Consider the following 14,707-nt stretch of genomic DNA (forward strand, 5'->3'; position numbering starts at 1 on the left):
AATAAGAATAGTCTCTAGAGGTTACCTGCTTAATTCTCATAGTTAATGTAAATTTGACAGCCCGGTAGTCCCAGCTGCTGGGAGAGGTTGAGCTGGGGATCCCTTAAGATCAGGAGTTTGAGGCCAGACTGGGAAATATAGCGAGACTCCATCTCTAAAAAAAAAAAAAAAATTATGTAAATTTGAATACCTATATATGGGTGTTTTTCCTCTAATAATTTCAATTTCAGATAATCTGTTACTTTAGAAAGCATAATTTTGTGAACAGCTGAGAGTCCCAGTACAGGAAAGCCCAAATCCTTTTGTTAAAACTATTCTAAAGCTTTTTTTCCTCTCGGGCTTCTAGTTCACTGGCTGTCAGCCTTTTGCGAGGCCTCTCCTGTTCCTCTCATCGATGGTAGTTTTTGACCCTCACTACTGTGTGGCCGTTTTGCTTTTTATCTACACATAAAACAGCATTTATCGACAGCAGTCTACATCTCTTTCAGGGAAATAACAAAAGTGGCTTTATCTTTTACTTTCAAAACTGGTTAGTGGTTTTCTTTGCAGGTTTCCCTGGGGCCTTTGGACTGGATTCCATTTTATTTTCCTTTTTATCAACACGAGAATCCGTCCTGGTGTTACATCCTGGAGGGCTTTTGGCTGCCTTAATTTACAGCCAAATTAGTTTGGCCTTTTCTATAGCTGGTTTACCAACCTTCTCATCTTTGCAAAGCTTCTGGGTCAGATGTGGGTCTGGGCCCCAGGACTCCTGTGTCGGCCTGCCCTTTCACATAATCACTGCAGAGTTTTTCATCTATTTTTACATCAGGGGGGCAGAGGACTGGAAGCTACTTCCAGCAACAGCTCTCGGTTAATAACCAGTTTCTGCAAGTAGCAGCAGCAGCAGCAGCGTGGGGTCACGGTTAGGAATTTGGGCTTGGGCATCCAACAGACTTGGCCCCAACTTCCAGTGAATTATTTCATTTCTCAGCTTCTCGGTTTCTTCAGGCCTAAAATGAGGACAAAAATACCTACCTTTCACGGAGGTGGATGTGGAGACTAACAAGGCGATAAATGTTAAAGGTATTCGAGAGAGAGAAGCCCGTGATAATGAATGACTACGATTTTTAAGCCCACAGCCAGGTTATTCCCAGAAGTTGGCCCTCCGCACCAGACCCCCGCAGCCCGCAGCCCGCCTCGGGCGAAAGGCCTCCCGGGCTCCTGCGGCGCAGCCGCGCTGACGACTTGTCGAGTAGCTAGCCGCCCTGGAGGAGCTGGGGGCTCGCGCAGGCGTCAGAGCCGGGCAGCGCGCGCCGCAAGACTAGCGCGCAAGCGCCGCGGCCTCAGGCGAACGAACGGGCGGTGTAGTGCAGGTCCGCCATGGCTGAGGCGTCACGGTGGCACCGCGGCGGTGAGGGGTCCTCTTAAGGAGTGGGAGGGACAGGGGCGATTTGGCAGTTCCAGACACCCTGAAAGGAACTCTGCGGCCCCAAATTCGTTTGAGAGATGTGACTGCCGACACCTTTAGCCCTCACAGCCTCCCCTGGGGAAGCGGAGAGGGACAGATGGTCCCATTGCACAGACGGGAAAACTGAAGCCCTGAGCGAGGTGGCGCTCGCCTCTTTCCGGAGGCTCGAGCTGGGCGTTGTCACCTGCTGTCGAGTGACCGTCGCTAGGCCGGTCTCTAAAGTCCTTGGTTGATCTGGGGAGTCGTGATCTTGACAGAATTCAGGCCGAGGTGTTTTTCCCCCGTCCAGCAGAAACCAGCCTTCCCAAGAAGCTGTATTGAGGGTGGAGAAAACGGTTAGGACAGATGAGAGGTTTTACTTGTTTCGTATTTTGCTTTTTCATCTTAAGACTGGCGAGAAGACATCATGATATAAAATCTGTTAGTGGCCGGGCGCAGTGGCTCACGCCTGTAATCCCAACACTTTGGGAGGCCGAGGCGGGCGGATCACAAGGTCAAGAGATCGAGACCATCCTGGCCAACATGGTGAAACCCCATCTCTACTAAAAATACGAAAATTAGCCGGGCGTGGTGGCGCGCGCCTGTAGTCCCAGCTACTCGGGAGGCTGAGGCAGGAGAATCGCTTGAACCCGGGAGGCGGAGGCTGCAGTGAGCCGAGATTGCGTCACTGAACTCCAGCCTGGCGACAGAGCTAGACTCCGTCTCAAAAAAAAAAATCTGTTATTAATAGTATATAGTAAAAAAATTATCCCTGCCTTGTAAAACTAAGAATTGAAAAATAGCCAGAAGCTATTGGAGCTTTCCTCCCCGCAGTGTAAGGACTAAAAGTGGCTGTGGTTTTTCCATTGTTGTCACTTATAAATTACATAATAATGTAAAGAAAAATTTTGTCTTATATCTCACAGGGGCTTCGAAACATAAGTTGCATTACAGAAAGGAAGTAGAAATTACAACCACACTTCAGGAATTGTTACTCTACTTTATTTTTTTAATAAACCTATGTATATGTAAGTACACAGATATAAAGATGCTGTTTGTTTGAACTAAGAAGTTAAAATGTGGAGATGAAAAATAAAACATACAAACTTCAAAACCACAGGCTGTCAGGCTACTAAAACTCAAAATACAGTGACACGTTTAAACATAATCTTAAATTCATTTAGATTCATTTCATTTAGAAATTGACTATTTTCAGTTCTTAAGGGGCAAAATTTTACATCGCAAATGTAAGAAGCTTCCATAGTCAATACTGATTGAATTAGAATTATTCCTTTCATTTGGCAGTTCTCTCTTGAACATAATTCATCCCTTGGGTTGGCAACGGCAATTTGATTTTGTTTAGAGTCATATAGACACATCAGCTGAGTTTCATAAATCAAAGTACAAATGAGGCCAAAGTTCATCTTGGTGTCTGCCATTAGCTTGGTTCTTTTCACTGACCTATTGCAGTTAAAAAAATATGTTTGTGCTGAGTCAATGCAAATAATTAAGGAGGACTGGGAAAACATCTCAACCTGCATTCCTCCTACCTGTGGGTCAATAGCATTGGCTTAATATGCAAAGAGGAGTATTAAAGAGCATTTGTTGATGGCACCCAACATAACAGTAGATGAAAGCTCACTGGCAGCATTTGTCTCATGTTGGTATGTGCTACACACTGGCAATTGTATAGCAATTAAGTAATTAATTGGTGTTGTAGGGGTGAGTTTGAGTCTGCCCTTGATTGAAAAGACAACTATAAAATTAGCCAGGTGTGGCACACCCCTGTAGTCCTAGCTACTGAGAAGGCTGAGGTGGAGGATTGCTTGAGCACAGGAGGTCGAGGCTGCAGTGAACTGTGATTGCAACGACTGCACTTCAACCTGGGTGACAGGCTGAGACCCTGTCCCAAGGAAGAAAAAAAAAAGATAACTGTAGGCAACTTTATAAATTAAGATATCTTAGACTGCTTTATAAAAGCTTGGTTATGAAAACTACATGCTTACTATAGAACATTTGGAAAATGTAAAAATGTAATAAAAAGATCATTTATAATCCCATTATTCAGAGATTTTTAAAGAACACTTTTTTTAATATAATACAGCAACCTGAATCTCCATTTATAATATGATTTTTTTTCTTTTTTTTTTTTTTTTTTTTGAGACAGTCTCGCTCTGTCACCCAGGCTGGAGTACAGTGGCTCACTGCAACCTCCACCTCCTGAGTTCAAACGATTCTCCTGCCTCAGCCTCCGGAGTAGCTGGGATTACAGGCCTGTGCCACCACGCCCGGCTAATTTTGTATGTTTTTAATAGAGACAGGGGTTTCACCATGTTGGTCAGTCTGGTCTCGAACTCCTGATCTCAGGTGATCCACCCACCTCAGCCTCCCAAAGTTCTGGGATTATGGGTGCAACACCACGCCCCGCCACTAGTTAATATTTTTAAAAACTCATCGTGTGCCAAAACACAGTTTAAAATGTTCTGTGTGCATCATCTCACTTCTCACAACAAAACTAGGGCGTAAGAGATACTATCCCTGTGATGGGACTCACACCCTTATCTGTCTGAATTCAAAGTCCATGTAACCTTAACCACTCACCATACTATATTGCCTTACTCTCATGTAGAGAAAAAGTCAACTTGCAGAATAGTGTGTATAATGTGTCCTCATTTTTGTAAAGATAAAATTATTTTCTTTATAAATGTGTATGCATAAAGAAATATCTGAAGAATATTTGCCAAACTAATTCTAGAAACCACATCCTACTTTTTATATTTCTAGTTTGGATTTTTTAAATTATTACTTTTATAATTAGATTAATAAAGTTTAATTTTCAAAATTGAGAAAAAAATATAACATTTTTAATCCTGATAAGCTGAGTTTTTAAATGTAAATTATTAAACCAAAAATTATTCTCCTTAGTGACTTTTGGGATGGTAAACCCACATATGTATTACTTAAACAAGGTTATGTCATCTCTATTTTTGGACACTTCTGTGCCTGGTGAAGAAAGAACCAACTTTAAGTCCATTCGCAGCGTAACTGATTTTTGGAAGGTAAAGTATCTTGTGACTGTGGATGAAGTAGATTTAGGTAGTCCATGAACCCTTGGCATACATAGTGGGCACTCAATGAATATCTTTTGAAGAAATGAATAAAAATAAATGTCATTTCTTTAAACTATTAGAAACAACCAACCAGTAAGTGTTTTTGAGAGCCTGTGTTCTCAGTTTGATACTATTCTTGTAATTTTTTAAAAAATTTTTTTGGCCAGGCACGGTGGCTCACGCCTGTAATCCCAGTACTTTGGGAGGCCAAGGCGGGTGGATCACCTGAGGTCAGGAGTTCAAGACCAGCCTGACCAACTTGGTGAAACCTCATCTCTACTAAAAAATACAAACATTAGCCAGGCATGGTGACAGCCACCTGTAATCCCGGGAGGTGGAGGTTGCAGTGAGCCAAGATCATGCCATTGCACTCCAGCCTGGGCAACAGAGCTAGGCTCCATCTCAAAAAAAAAATTTTTTTTGATTTTTTTAGACATTCTCATTTCATTTGTTAAATAGAAGACTTGCATCTACTATGTGAGGGTTAGGATCTAGTCTATAATTGTGTATAGTGAAATTTACTCTTAAAAATTTCTTTAATTGCCCAGAAAGTGTAATATATGTGGTTTTGGCATAAAACCTTTACTGTTTATATGTGTTACAGTAAGGTACAGTATATAATAAAATGTACATATAAGAATATAATTTCATGGTGTTTTTACTTACGTAAGGGAATCATTCCTTCAGCAGTGGAATAGACTTGCTTTTTCCATTACATTTAACATAGCAACATGCTCACATTATGAGGAAAGAACAGTTAAGGGGACAGCAGTTTCAGCTATCCCAGGTCACAAAACCTGGCATATGCACATTGGGGCATATAAGGACAAGGCAGAGAACGCTTCCAGTGGTGATGACAATTTAGTTGCATTTTGAAGCATGAATCAGGGATGGGTATTTTAGGAAGAAGGAACAATATGTTCTATAAGTAATTCTACATGTGGAGCTATGTTTGGTATTGTGAGCATATGGAAGATGAGGTGGAAAAGGCCAAATTATGAATTGGACAGAGTTCATATCATGAATGCTGTGCAGGAATTTGAAACTTATCAAGGAGACAGGGTCATTTCCTGGAAGAGGGCAAGTGTGAGATGAGGGCTAAATGATCCTAGATGGTTGGTTTAGGCTAGGTGAAATAGGAAACAATAATAAAAGAGGTGGAGGTCACCTTGCCACTGTTATTGTGTTTTCTGAAGCATGTATGTGGCCAGTGGCAGAGAAGACAAAGGGAGGAAGTAAATGAACCCTGGGCTTGGGTTCATCTTAGGACGATCAGCAAGGGCCAGAGCCAGGAGTAGCAGGCACCATGGCCAGAGTCGGGGAGGAGGGTTGGGAGGAGGGGTACAGACAACTTTGGAGTGAAATCATGATGTGTGGCTATGACCAGCTCTGATACTCATGTATTGGAAGAAAATTTTCGATTTACTCATATAAAGAGAGAAGAAGGGCTATGGGATTCCATAAGTTAATGCTTGTAAAGTGCTTAGAGCAGTGCCTAGTACACAGTACGTGCTTAATGAGTGTTAACCATCCACAGTAGCTTCATTAGCATTACCATTACCATTAATGGTAGCTTGGTCAATAGTTTGATTTTCATACTCAAAATCTCTTATGCATAATGTTATGAATGTAGATTCTGTTGACATGAAAATATTTTTCCCATGACATTTGTTTTTCTCTGTGGAGTTTATGGAAGGACCCCTTTTGGAAGGTCTGTACTGGGATTCATGGTACAATAACCAGCAGCTGTATAATTTAAAGAACAGCAGTCGCATCTACTATGAAAATATACTTCTAGGAGTTCCCAGAGTTCGTCAACTAAAAGTCCGCAACAACACATGCAAAGTCTATTCCTCTTTTCAGTCTTTGATGAGTGAATGTTATGGCAAATATACTTCTGCAAATGAAGACCTCTCTAATTTTGGCCTTCAAATTAATACTGAGTAAGTAGCATAAAATTATACTGTAACTTTTTCTAGCATTTACTGTTGTATCTTTTAGATATGTGTCTTCCAAGTAACACCAGCTGGGTCCTGGAAGGGTAAGGAAACTGTTTCAACAATAGTAAAAAAGGAAGATGTGGAGATAGCAGTGTTTAGAAAAGGAAGGGTGAACCTATTATTTTTTGTTTACTTTAGGATGCAAAGTGTTTTCTTTTTTCTGACTTTGGTATATGAACTGCTTAGTCATATTGGACACAGGGCAAAGCATCCATTTTTGCTTCTAAAATGGTCAATTAATCTGCTTTTCTGGCTGTGGCTAGATGCCCACAACACATCCCCAAGACAATCTGGGATCCTTAGTGGGGGTGTCTTAGGTGTGCTCTGTCACTTTCCTCCTCTCTCATTCTGGCTTCCTTCAGTGATTTTTTTCTGTTGCTGCCCCTACTAAAATGGGGCAGTTATGCTCTACAGGGACTGCATCTGATGATGCTTTACAAAGATGCTATGGCCATTGTGTTTCAAAGTGACTGAGGCTAGTGCTGGTGTAGACTCATGTGTACACTTTATATTGAAAATGTGAGGCTGGACATGGGGGCTCACACCTGTAATCCCAGCACTTTGGGAAGCCAAGGAAGGAGGATTGCTTGAGGGCAGGAGTTCGAGACTAGTCTGGGCAACATACTGAGACCTAGTCTCTACAGAAAATTTAAAAATTAGCCAGGTGTGGTGGGGCTTGCTTACCTGTAGTCCAAGATACTCGGGAGGCTGATCCAGGAGGATCACTTGAGCCCAGGAGGTTGAAGCTGCAGCAAGCTATGATCACACCACTGCACTCTAGCCTGGGCGACAGAGGGAGACCTTGTCCCTAAAAAAAAAAAAAAAAGGAAGGAAATGTGAAAACGCAGTGCCACTGGCACTGCCTCTCCTTGACACAGAAGCTGCTGGTATCAGTGCAGTGCACACTTTGTGCTTTTAGAGCCTTATGAAAACCATTGGCTCACGCCTGTAATCCTAGCACTTTGAGAGGCTGAGGCAGGTGGATTATTTGAGTTCAGGAGTTTGAGACCAGACTGGCCAACATGGTGAAACCCCATCTCTACTAAAAATACAAAAATTAGGCAGGTGTGGTAGCAAGCACCTGTAGTCCCAGCTACTCAGGAGACTAAGGCACAAGAATCACTTGAACCCAGAAGGCGAAGGTTGTGGTGAACTGAGATCATGCCACTGCGCTCTGGCCTGGACGGTAGTGTGAGACACAGTCTCAAAAAAAAAAAAAAAAAGGCCAAGTGTGGTGGCTCACACCTGTAATCCCAGCACTTTGGGAGGCCGAGGCGGGCGGATCACCTGAGGTCAGGAGTTCAAGACCAGCCTGGCCAACATTGTGAAACCCCATCTCTACTAAAAATACAAAAATTAGCCAGGCATGGTGGCACATGCCTGTAATCCCAGCTACTTGGGAGGCTGAGACAGGAAAATCGCTTGAACCCAGGAGGCAGAGGTTGCATTGAGCCAAGATCGGACCACTACACTCCAGCCTGGGCAATAAAGAGCAAAACTCCGTCTCAAAAAAAAAAAAAAATTATAGGGAGAAGAGAATAGACATTTTTTTTGTAATTTGATATTTATTAAAGTGATACAAATATCTACAAAGGCCTACCCTTTCCTACTCATAATTTCCACTCTCCAGAAGCAGCTACTTTTAACTCTTTTATAGTTGTTTCTTCTGGTATATACTTTGTCTTTCTAAATTACATCCTCATACTGCTACCTTATACTTGATTTTACAGTTGTGTTTTGGTTTTGTTTTTGTTTTTTTCGTTAGGGGCAGGATCTCACTCTCTTGCTCAGGCTGGAGTGCAGTGGTGTAATCATTGTTCACTGCAGCTTCAAACTCCTGACTCAGGCAATCCTCCTGCCTCAGTCTGCTGAGTAGCAGCTAGGACTACAGGAATACACCACCACACCTGACTAGTTTTTTCATTTTTTGTAGAAACAGGGTCTTTCTATGTTACCCAGGCTGGTCTCAAATTCCTGGTCTCAAGTAATCCTCCTGCCTTGCTCTCCCGAAGAGCTGGAATTACAGGTGTGAGCCACTGCGCCTGGCCTCTATTGTTTTTCTGTCTTGGAAGGTGATCCGTCATATAGCTCTCTTATGCTACCCCTCTACACACACTCTTCCTGTTCCTCTTAGCATCTCAATATAGTTATATCATAATTATTGTCAATCATTAGTCAATGTTTATATTATAAATATGAATAGTGATTATATTTCCTTTCTTGAACAACCTGTCTTGAACTCCCAGGATTAATCATTGCTGGGTTTTTTTTTTAACTTGTTTCTTCTTTGTATGAGTTTGTAGTGTTCCTGAGGACTTGTATGATTCTTATAAATCAAATACATTCATAAGTATGATGATACATTATTATTATTATATTATTGTTATTATTATTATTATTATTATTGTTATTGAGACAGGGTCTTGCTCTATTGCCCAAGCTGGAGTTCAGTGAAGATCATAGCTCACTGCAGCCTTGACCTCCGGGGCTCAAGCAATCCTCCTGCCTCAGCCTCCCAAGTAGCTGGGACTACAGGCACATGCCACCACACCCAGATAATTTTTGTGTTTTCTGCAGAAATGGGATATCACCATGTTGCCCAGGCTGGTCTCGAACTCCTGGGCTCAAGCAATTCACCTGCCTCGGCCTCCCAAAGTGCTGGAATTACAGGTGTGCACTATCACACCCAGCCCATTCTCTTAACTATTACAGTACTATTCACTTTCTTTCAACCCCAAATTACAAGATAAAGCAATTATTTACACCTTTTAAATTGGAATCCTAAGACTAATCTTTTAAGAATTTTAATATTCCAAATTCTCATAACAAGTACAAATACTTTATTAAATACCAAAATTAACACTATCAATTAGGTTTATTTTATAATCTCTATACTGGAATTGTGAATTAATATCTGTTAATCCTCAACAATGAAAAAAGAATCAATTTGTGCTTGTCTAAAATGTAAAATTCACTAATTAAAAACAAAAAATTGGAAGCTAGGAGAGATCTGGTGTAACAGATCTTCCTGTTTCCACTTAATAGTCATGTGTGGAAAACACTCAAAAATACAACTATGGAAGTTTCATTAAAACATAGGTACTTTTTCCTAGTGGTGTCTCTTTCCCTCCCTGCTGAAACATAGTGTTATTAGTAGAACAGGTTTAAGCAGTGCATCTTTGAATAACCTTTCAAATCTGTTTTTGGGGAACTGAATAGAGAGACTGAAATGAGGAATCAAAGCTTTCTTTTTTTGGATATCCTGTAATTAAGTTAAAAAATAAAAAGAAGAAACAAAAAAAAAATTTTTTTTTTTTTTTTTTGAGACAGAGTCTCACTCTGTCACCCAGGCTGGAGTGCAGTGGCGCAGTCTTGGCTCACTGCAGCCCCCGCCTCCTGGGTTCAAGAGATTCTCATGCCTCAGCCTCCCAAATAGGTGGGATAACAGGCATGCGCCACCACGCCCAGCTAATTTTTGTATTTTTAGTAGAGATGGGGTTTCACCATGTTGGCCAGGCTGGTCTCAAACTCCTGGCCTCAAGTAATCCGCCCACCTCAGTCTCCCAAAGTGCTGGGATTACAGGCATGAGCCATTGCACGGGGTCCAAAATTTAGTTATACACAGTTTACTTTGATTTTATGTACTTTCATTAAAATATCTACGTAACAACATGGACATTGTAACAAAGTTTTTATTGAGCATTTATAAACAATATGTTACATTTACAAGACAGATTATGAAGCACGTTTTTTACCCATTTCTGAGCCAAAACTCTTGATAGTTTTGTCCTGCTCAAAAACTAAACATCTCATAACAGAAACAACCTGTTAAAGAAAAAAACAGTCGTCATTTTCTAGATTCTAAGCTCCCTGAGACAACAGATGGATTTTTTTGTTTTTTAGAGATGGGATCTCACTATGTGACCTATGCTACAGTGCAGGGACTATTCACAGGCACCATCATCGACACTGCAGCCTCAAACTCCTGGCCTCAAGCAGTCCTCTCATCTCAGCCTCCTGGGTAGCTGGGACTACAGGCATATGCCACCACAGCTAACAGATGGATTTTTTTTTTTTTTTCTGAGACAGGGTCTTACTTGGTCACTCAGGCTGGAGTGCTGGAGTGCAGTAGTGCAATCATAGCTCAGTGCGGCCTTGAACTCCGGGGCTCAAGCAGTTCTGCTTCAGACTCCTGAATAACGAGGACTACAGGCATGTGCTGCCATGCCCAGCTAATTTTTGAAAAGTTATGGATTTTTGAAAAATTATCTCATAGCACCTAGTCCAGTGGTGTTGCCCACCATATGCATTAAAAAGTAAAAACTACATTAAATCTTAATTAAATCATAATCCTTTAATCCTTAATGTATTGTCTTGCTTTAAAATTACTAGAATACTTATGAATTTACTACTGCTTTTTAAAAAACTACTACTTTTGTTTTGGTTTTTTGTTTGTTTTTGGTTTTGTTTTTGTTTTGAGACAAGGTCTGGCTCTTTTGCCTGGGCTGGAGTGCAGTGGCATGATCACAGCTCACTGCAGCTCAACCTCCCGGGCCCAAACAATCCTCCTACCTCAGTCTCCTGAGCAGGTGGGACTACAGGCACATGCCACCATGCCTGGCTAGTTTTTGTATTTTTTGTAGAGATAGGGTTTCACCACATTGCCCAGGCTGGTCTCGAACTCCTGGGCTCAAGGGATCTGCCTACCTCGGCCTCCCAAAGTGTTGGGATTACAGGCATGAGCCAGCGCACTCGGCCAAAAAACTACTACTTTTGAACCAAAGATCGATTTAAATTCTTAGAATACTTCTCAGTTGGGCTTTGTCATTTCACCATTATTCTTTTTATGTGTAACAGATGGAGATATTCTACTTCTAATACCAACTCCCCTTGGCACTGGGGATTTCTTGGTGTTTACCGAAATGGGGGATACATTTTCACTTTATCAAAATCGAAATCTGAAACCAAAAACAAGTTCATTGACCTTCGACTGAACAGCTGGATCACAAGAGGGACTAGAGTTATTTTTATTGATTTTTCCTTATATAATGCTAATGTAAATCTATTTTGTATTATCAGGTGAGTGACTCAAAACTTTTTTTCATAGACAGTGGTCAATGGCCTACAAAACTTCTTTATTAGTACAGTTGACCCTTGAACCACATGAGTTTGAACTGCACAGGTCCACTTAGATATGGATTTTTTTCAGTAAATATATTGGAAAATGTTTTGAACCTTTGTGACAATTTGAAAAAACTCCCAGACAAACCATGTAACCTAGAAATACTGAAAAAAAATTAAGAAAAAGTTAGGCATGTCATGAATGCATAAAATACCTGTAGATACTCATCTATTTTATTGTTTACTATCACAAAGTATACACAAATCTATTATAAGAAGTTAAAATTTGCCAAAACTTATGCACATAAACATATGGCACTATTTGCAGTCAAGAAAAATGTAAACAAAAGATGTAATACTATATCATAACTGCATAAAATTAGAGTACATACTGTACTAGTGTAAGAATTTTGTAGCCATCTCCTGTTGCTATTGCAGTGAACTCTAGTGTTATGAGTATCCATTTAAAGTGTCGTGTGATGCTCACCATCTTCATATAAGCAGTTTGTCTCTCCAGTAAATTGTGTATCTCAGTAAAAAAGTGATCTCTTATAGTTCTCGTGTGTTTTTTATCGTATTTAGTGCAATATCATGAACCTTTAATAACACCATGGGACCCATACAAAGTGCCACTAGTGATACTGGGGGTGCTCCCACAAAGTAGAGAAATATCATGACATTAAAAAAGAAAGTTGAATTACTTGATATGTATCATAAATTGATGTCTGCAGCTGCAGTTGCCCACGATTTCAAGATAAATGAATCCAGAAACTAAGGACCATTGTCCTGGAAGCAGGGGGAAGGAAAGGAAATTCATGAAGCCATCACTGCAGCTATGCCAGCAGGTGTGAAAACCTTGCCCTTTTTGCAAAATACCTTTTTATCTCATTGAAAATGCAGCTTCTATGTGAAATTCATGAAGCCATTGCTGCAGCTCTGCCAGCAGGTGTGAAAATCTTGCACTTTTTGCAAAATGCCTTTTTATCTCATTGAAAATGCAGCTTCTGTGGGAATGCAGGATTGCTGTAAGAAAGGCATACCTTTAGATTCTAATACGATTTTTAAAAAGCAAAGTCAGCCAGGCACAGTGGCTCACGCCTGTAATCCCAGCACTTTGGGAGGCCGAGGTGGGAGAATCACCTGAGGTCAGGAGTTTGAGATCAGCCTGACCAACATGGAGGAATCCCATCTCTAATAAAAATACAAAATTAGCCGGGCATGGTGGCACAGCCTGTAATCCCAGCTACTCAGAAGGCTGAGCTGGGAGAATCGCTTGAACCTGGGAGGCGGAGGTTGTGGTGAGCCGAGATAGCGCCATTGCACTTCAGCCTGGACAACAAGAGCAAAACTGTGTCTCAAAAAAAAAAAAAAGAAAAAAAAGAAAGAAAGAAAAGTCATCATGTGACAACTGGTAAAAGGAAAGTGAAGGATCTAAAGTTGGAGAATTTAATGCCAGCAAAGATTGGTTTGATACTTTTAGAAAGAGGTTTCACTTTCAAAAATGTCAAGATAGCAGAAGTAGCTTTTGCCAAGCAAGTGGCAGCAGACAATATAGCAGACGTCATTATGAAAATCATTGAGGAGAAAGGATATCTGCCTGAACAGGCTTTTAATGCAGACAATAGTGCCCTATTCTGGAAAAAAAAATGCCACAAAGAACATTGATTAATAAGGAAGAGAAACAAGCACAAGGATTTAAGGCAGGAAGGAATAGGCTTACTCTACTGTTTTGTGCAAATGAAGTCAGGTTTATTATCAGGACTACCCTTATCTATAAAATTGCTAACCCCCTAACCTTGAAGGGAAAAGATAAACACCAGCTTCCAGTCTTTTGGTTGTACAACAAGAAGGCCTGGACAATGAGAACTCTTTTTCTACAATGGTTCCATTGATGCTTTTTCCAGTGGTTTACTTATCCCCAAACACAACATCTCTAATTCAGCCTCTAGATCAGGGGATCGTGAGGACTTTTAAGGCTCATAACACACAGTACTCTTTAGAAAGGATTGTCGACACTGTGGAAGAGAACCCCAACAGAGAGAACACCATGAAAGTGTGGAAGGATTGCATTATTGAAGATGCCATCATCGTTATTAAAAACTGTGAAACCATCAAACCTGAAACAACAAATACCTGCTGGAGAAAACTGTTCAGATGTGCATGACTTCACAGGATTTATGACAGAGTCAATCAAAGAAATCATGAAAGAGATGTGGATATGGAAAAAAAAAAAAAAGTGGGAGGGTGAAGGGTTTCAGGATACTGATCTTGGAGAAATCAAGAGCTAATGGACACCACACCAGAGGAATTAACCTTCCAAATCAGTGCCAGATAATGAGAAGGAAAACATAGAAACAGAATAGAAAACAAATGGACATTAGACATCTGGAGAAGGGTTCTGATTATTCAAGACTGCTTTTGACTTCTTTTATGACATGGACCCTTCAATGATATAGACACAGAAACTAAAGCAAAGGGTTGAAGGAATGGTACTGTGTAAAACGTTTTTAGAAAAATGAAAAAAAAGTCAGAAAAATTACTATGTAAAATCTGTAAAGTTTCACTGAATGCACTCGCCTCTCCTGCCTCTCTTTCTACCTCCTCCACCTCTTCCGCTCTGCCACCCCTGAGACAGCAAGACCCTCCCTTTCTCTTCCCCTCCTCCTCCTCAGCCTACTCAGTATGAAGGCAACTAGGATAAAGACCATTGTGAAGAACCACTTAGTGAATAGTAAACATATTTTCTCTTCCCTGTGATTTTTTTTTAGTCTGAGTCTCACTCTGTTGCCGAGGCTGGAGTGCAGTGAGCTTGGCCTGGCATAAATCAATTAGCATGGTCCATGTTAGGGAGGTGACCTAAGGTAACCCAATTAGACTAATGGGAATAATTTTTTTTTCTCTTTGGTTGGTGCTATCTCTTTACTGACATCAATGACATATAATCACAGTTGCTGCTTGTACACAGACATCTTGGGGAAGCATAAGATACTAAGCTAACACAAAGGAGGGCAAAACGGAAGCCATCTCAAAGAAATGGAGCTAGATCT

The 14,707-nt window shown here is 40.9% G+C and overlaps 2 protein-coding genes across 19 annotated transcripts in view; one reads left to right on the forward strand and one right to left on the reverse strand.

Annotated features, from left to right (window-relative positions):
* Nucleotides 1–1,249, reverse strand: part of KLHL3 (kelch like family member 3) — a 270,507-nt gene extending 269,258 nt beyond the window's left edge. The window contains exons 1-2 of one of the 2 annotated variants that reach the window (XM_063604239.1): nucleotides 1,018–1,249; nucleotides 26–154 (exon numbers count right to left, since the gene is read on the reverse strand). The gene's annotated coding sequence lies outside the window, so the exon portion shown is untranslated. Of the gene's footprint in view, nucleotides 1–25; nucleotides 483–1,017 lie in introns of those variants that run through there. The other variant, XM_055112976.3, reaches the window with a different exon arrangement.
* The window catches only part of PKD2L2 (polycystin 2 like 2, transient receptor potential cation channel), a 53,725-nt gene continuing 40,114 nt past the window's right edge, over nucleotides 1,097–14,707 (forward strand). For 7 of the 17 annotated variants that reach the window (XM_055112969.1, XM_057302404.1, XM_003829239.3 and 4 more), the window contains exons 1-5: nucleotides 1,278–1,393; nucleotides 2,356–2,457; nucleotides 4,355–4,488; nucleotides 6,226–6,482; nucleotides 11,397–11,618. In XM_055112969.1, the coding sequence (XP_054968944.1) occupies nucleotides 1,363–1,393; nucleotides 2,356–2,457; nucleotides 4,355–4,488; nucleotides 6,226–6,482; nucleotides 11,397–11,618 (746 nt within the window). In that variant the 5' untranslated portion in view covers nucleotides 1,278–1,362. Of the gene's footprint in view, nucleotides 1,394–2,355; nucleotides 2,458–4,354; nucleotides 4,489–6,225; nucleotides 6,483–11,396; nucleotides 11,619–14,707 lie in introns of all 17 variants that reach the window. The other 10 variants (XM_055112966.1, XM_055112965.1, XM_055112967.1 and 7 more) reach the window with 5 other exon arrangements.

Source organism: Pan paniscus, chromosome 4 (assembly GCF_029289425.2).
Source record: "Pan paniscus chromosome 4, NHGRI_mPanPan1-v2.0_pri, whole genome shotgun sequence".
NCBI lineage: Eukaryota > Metazoa > Chordata > Mammalia > Primates > Hominidae > Pan > Pan paniscus.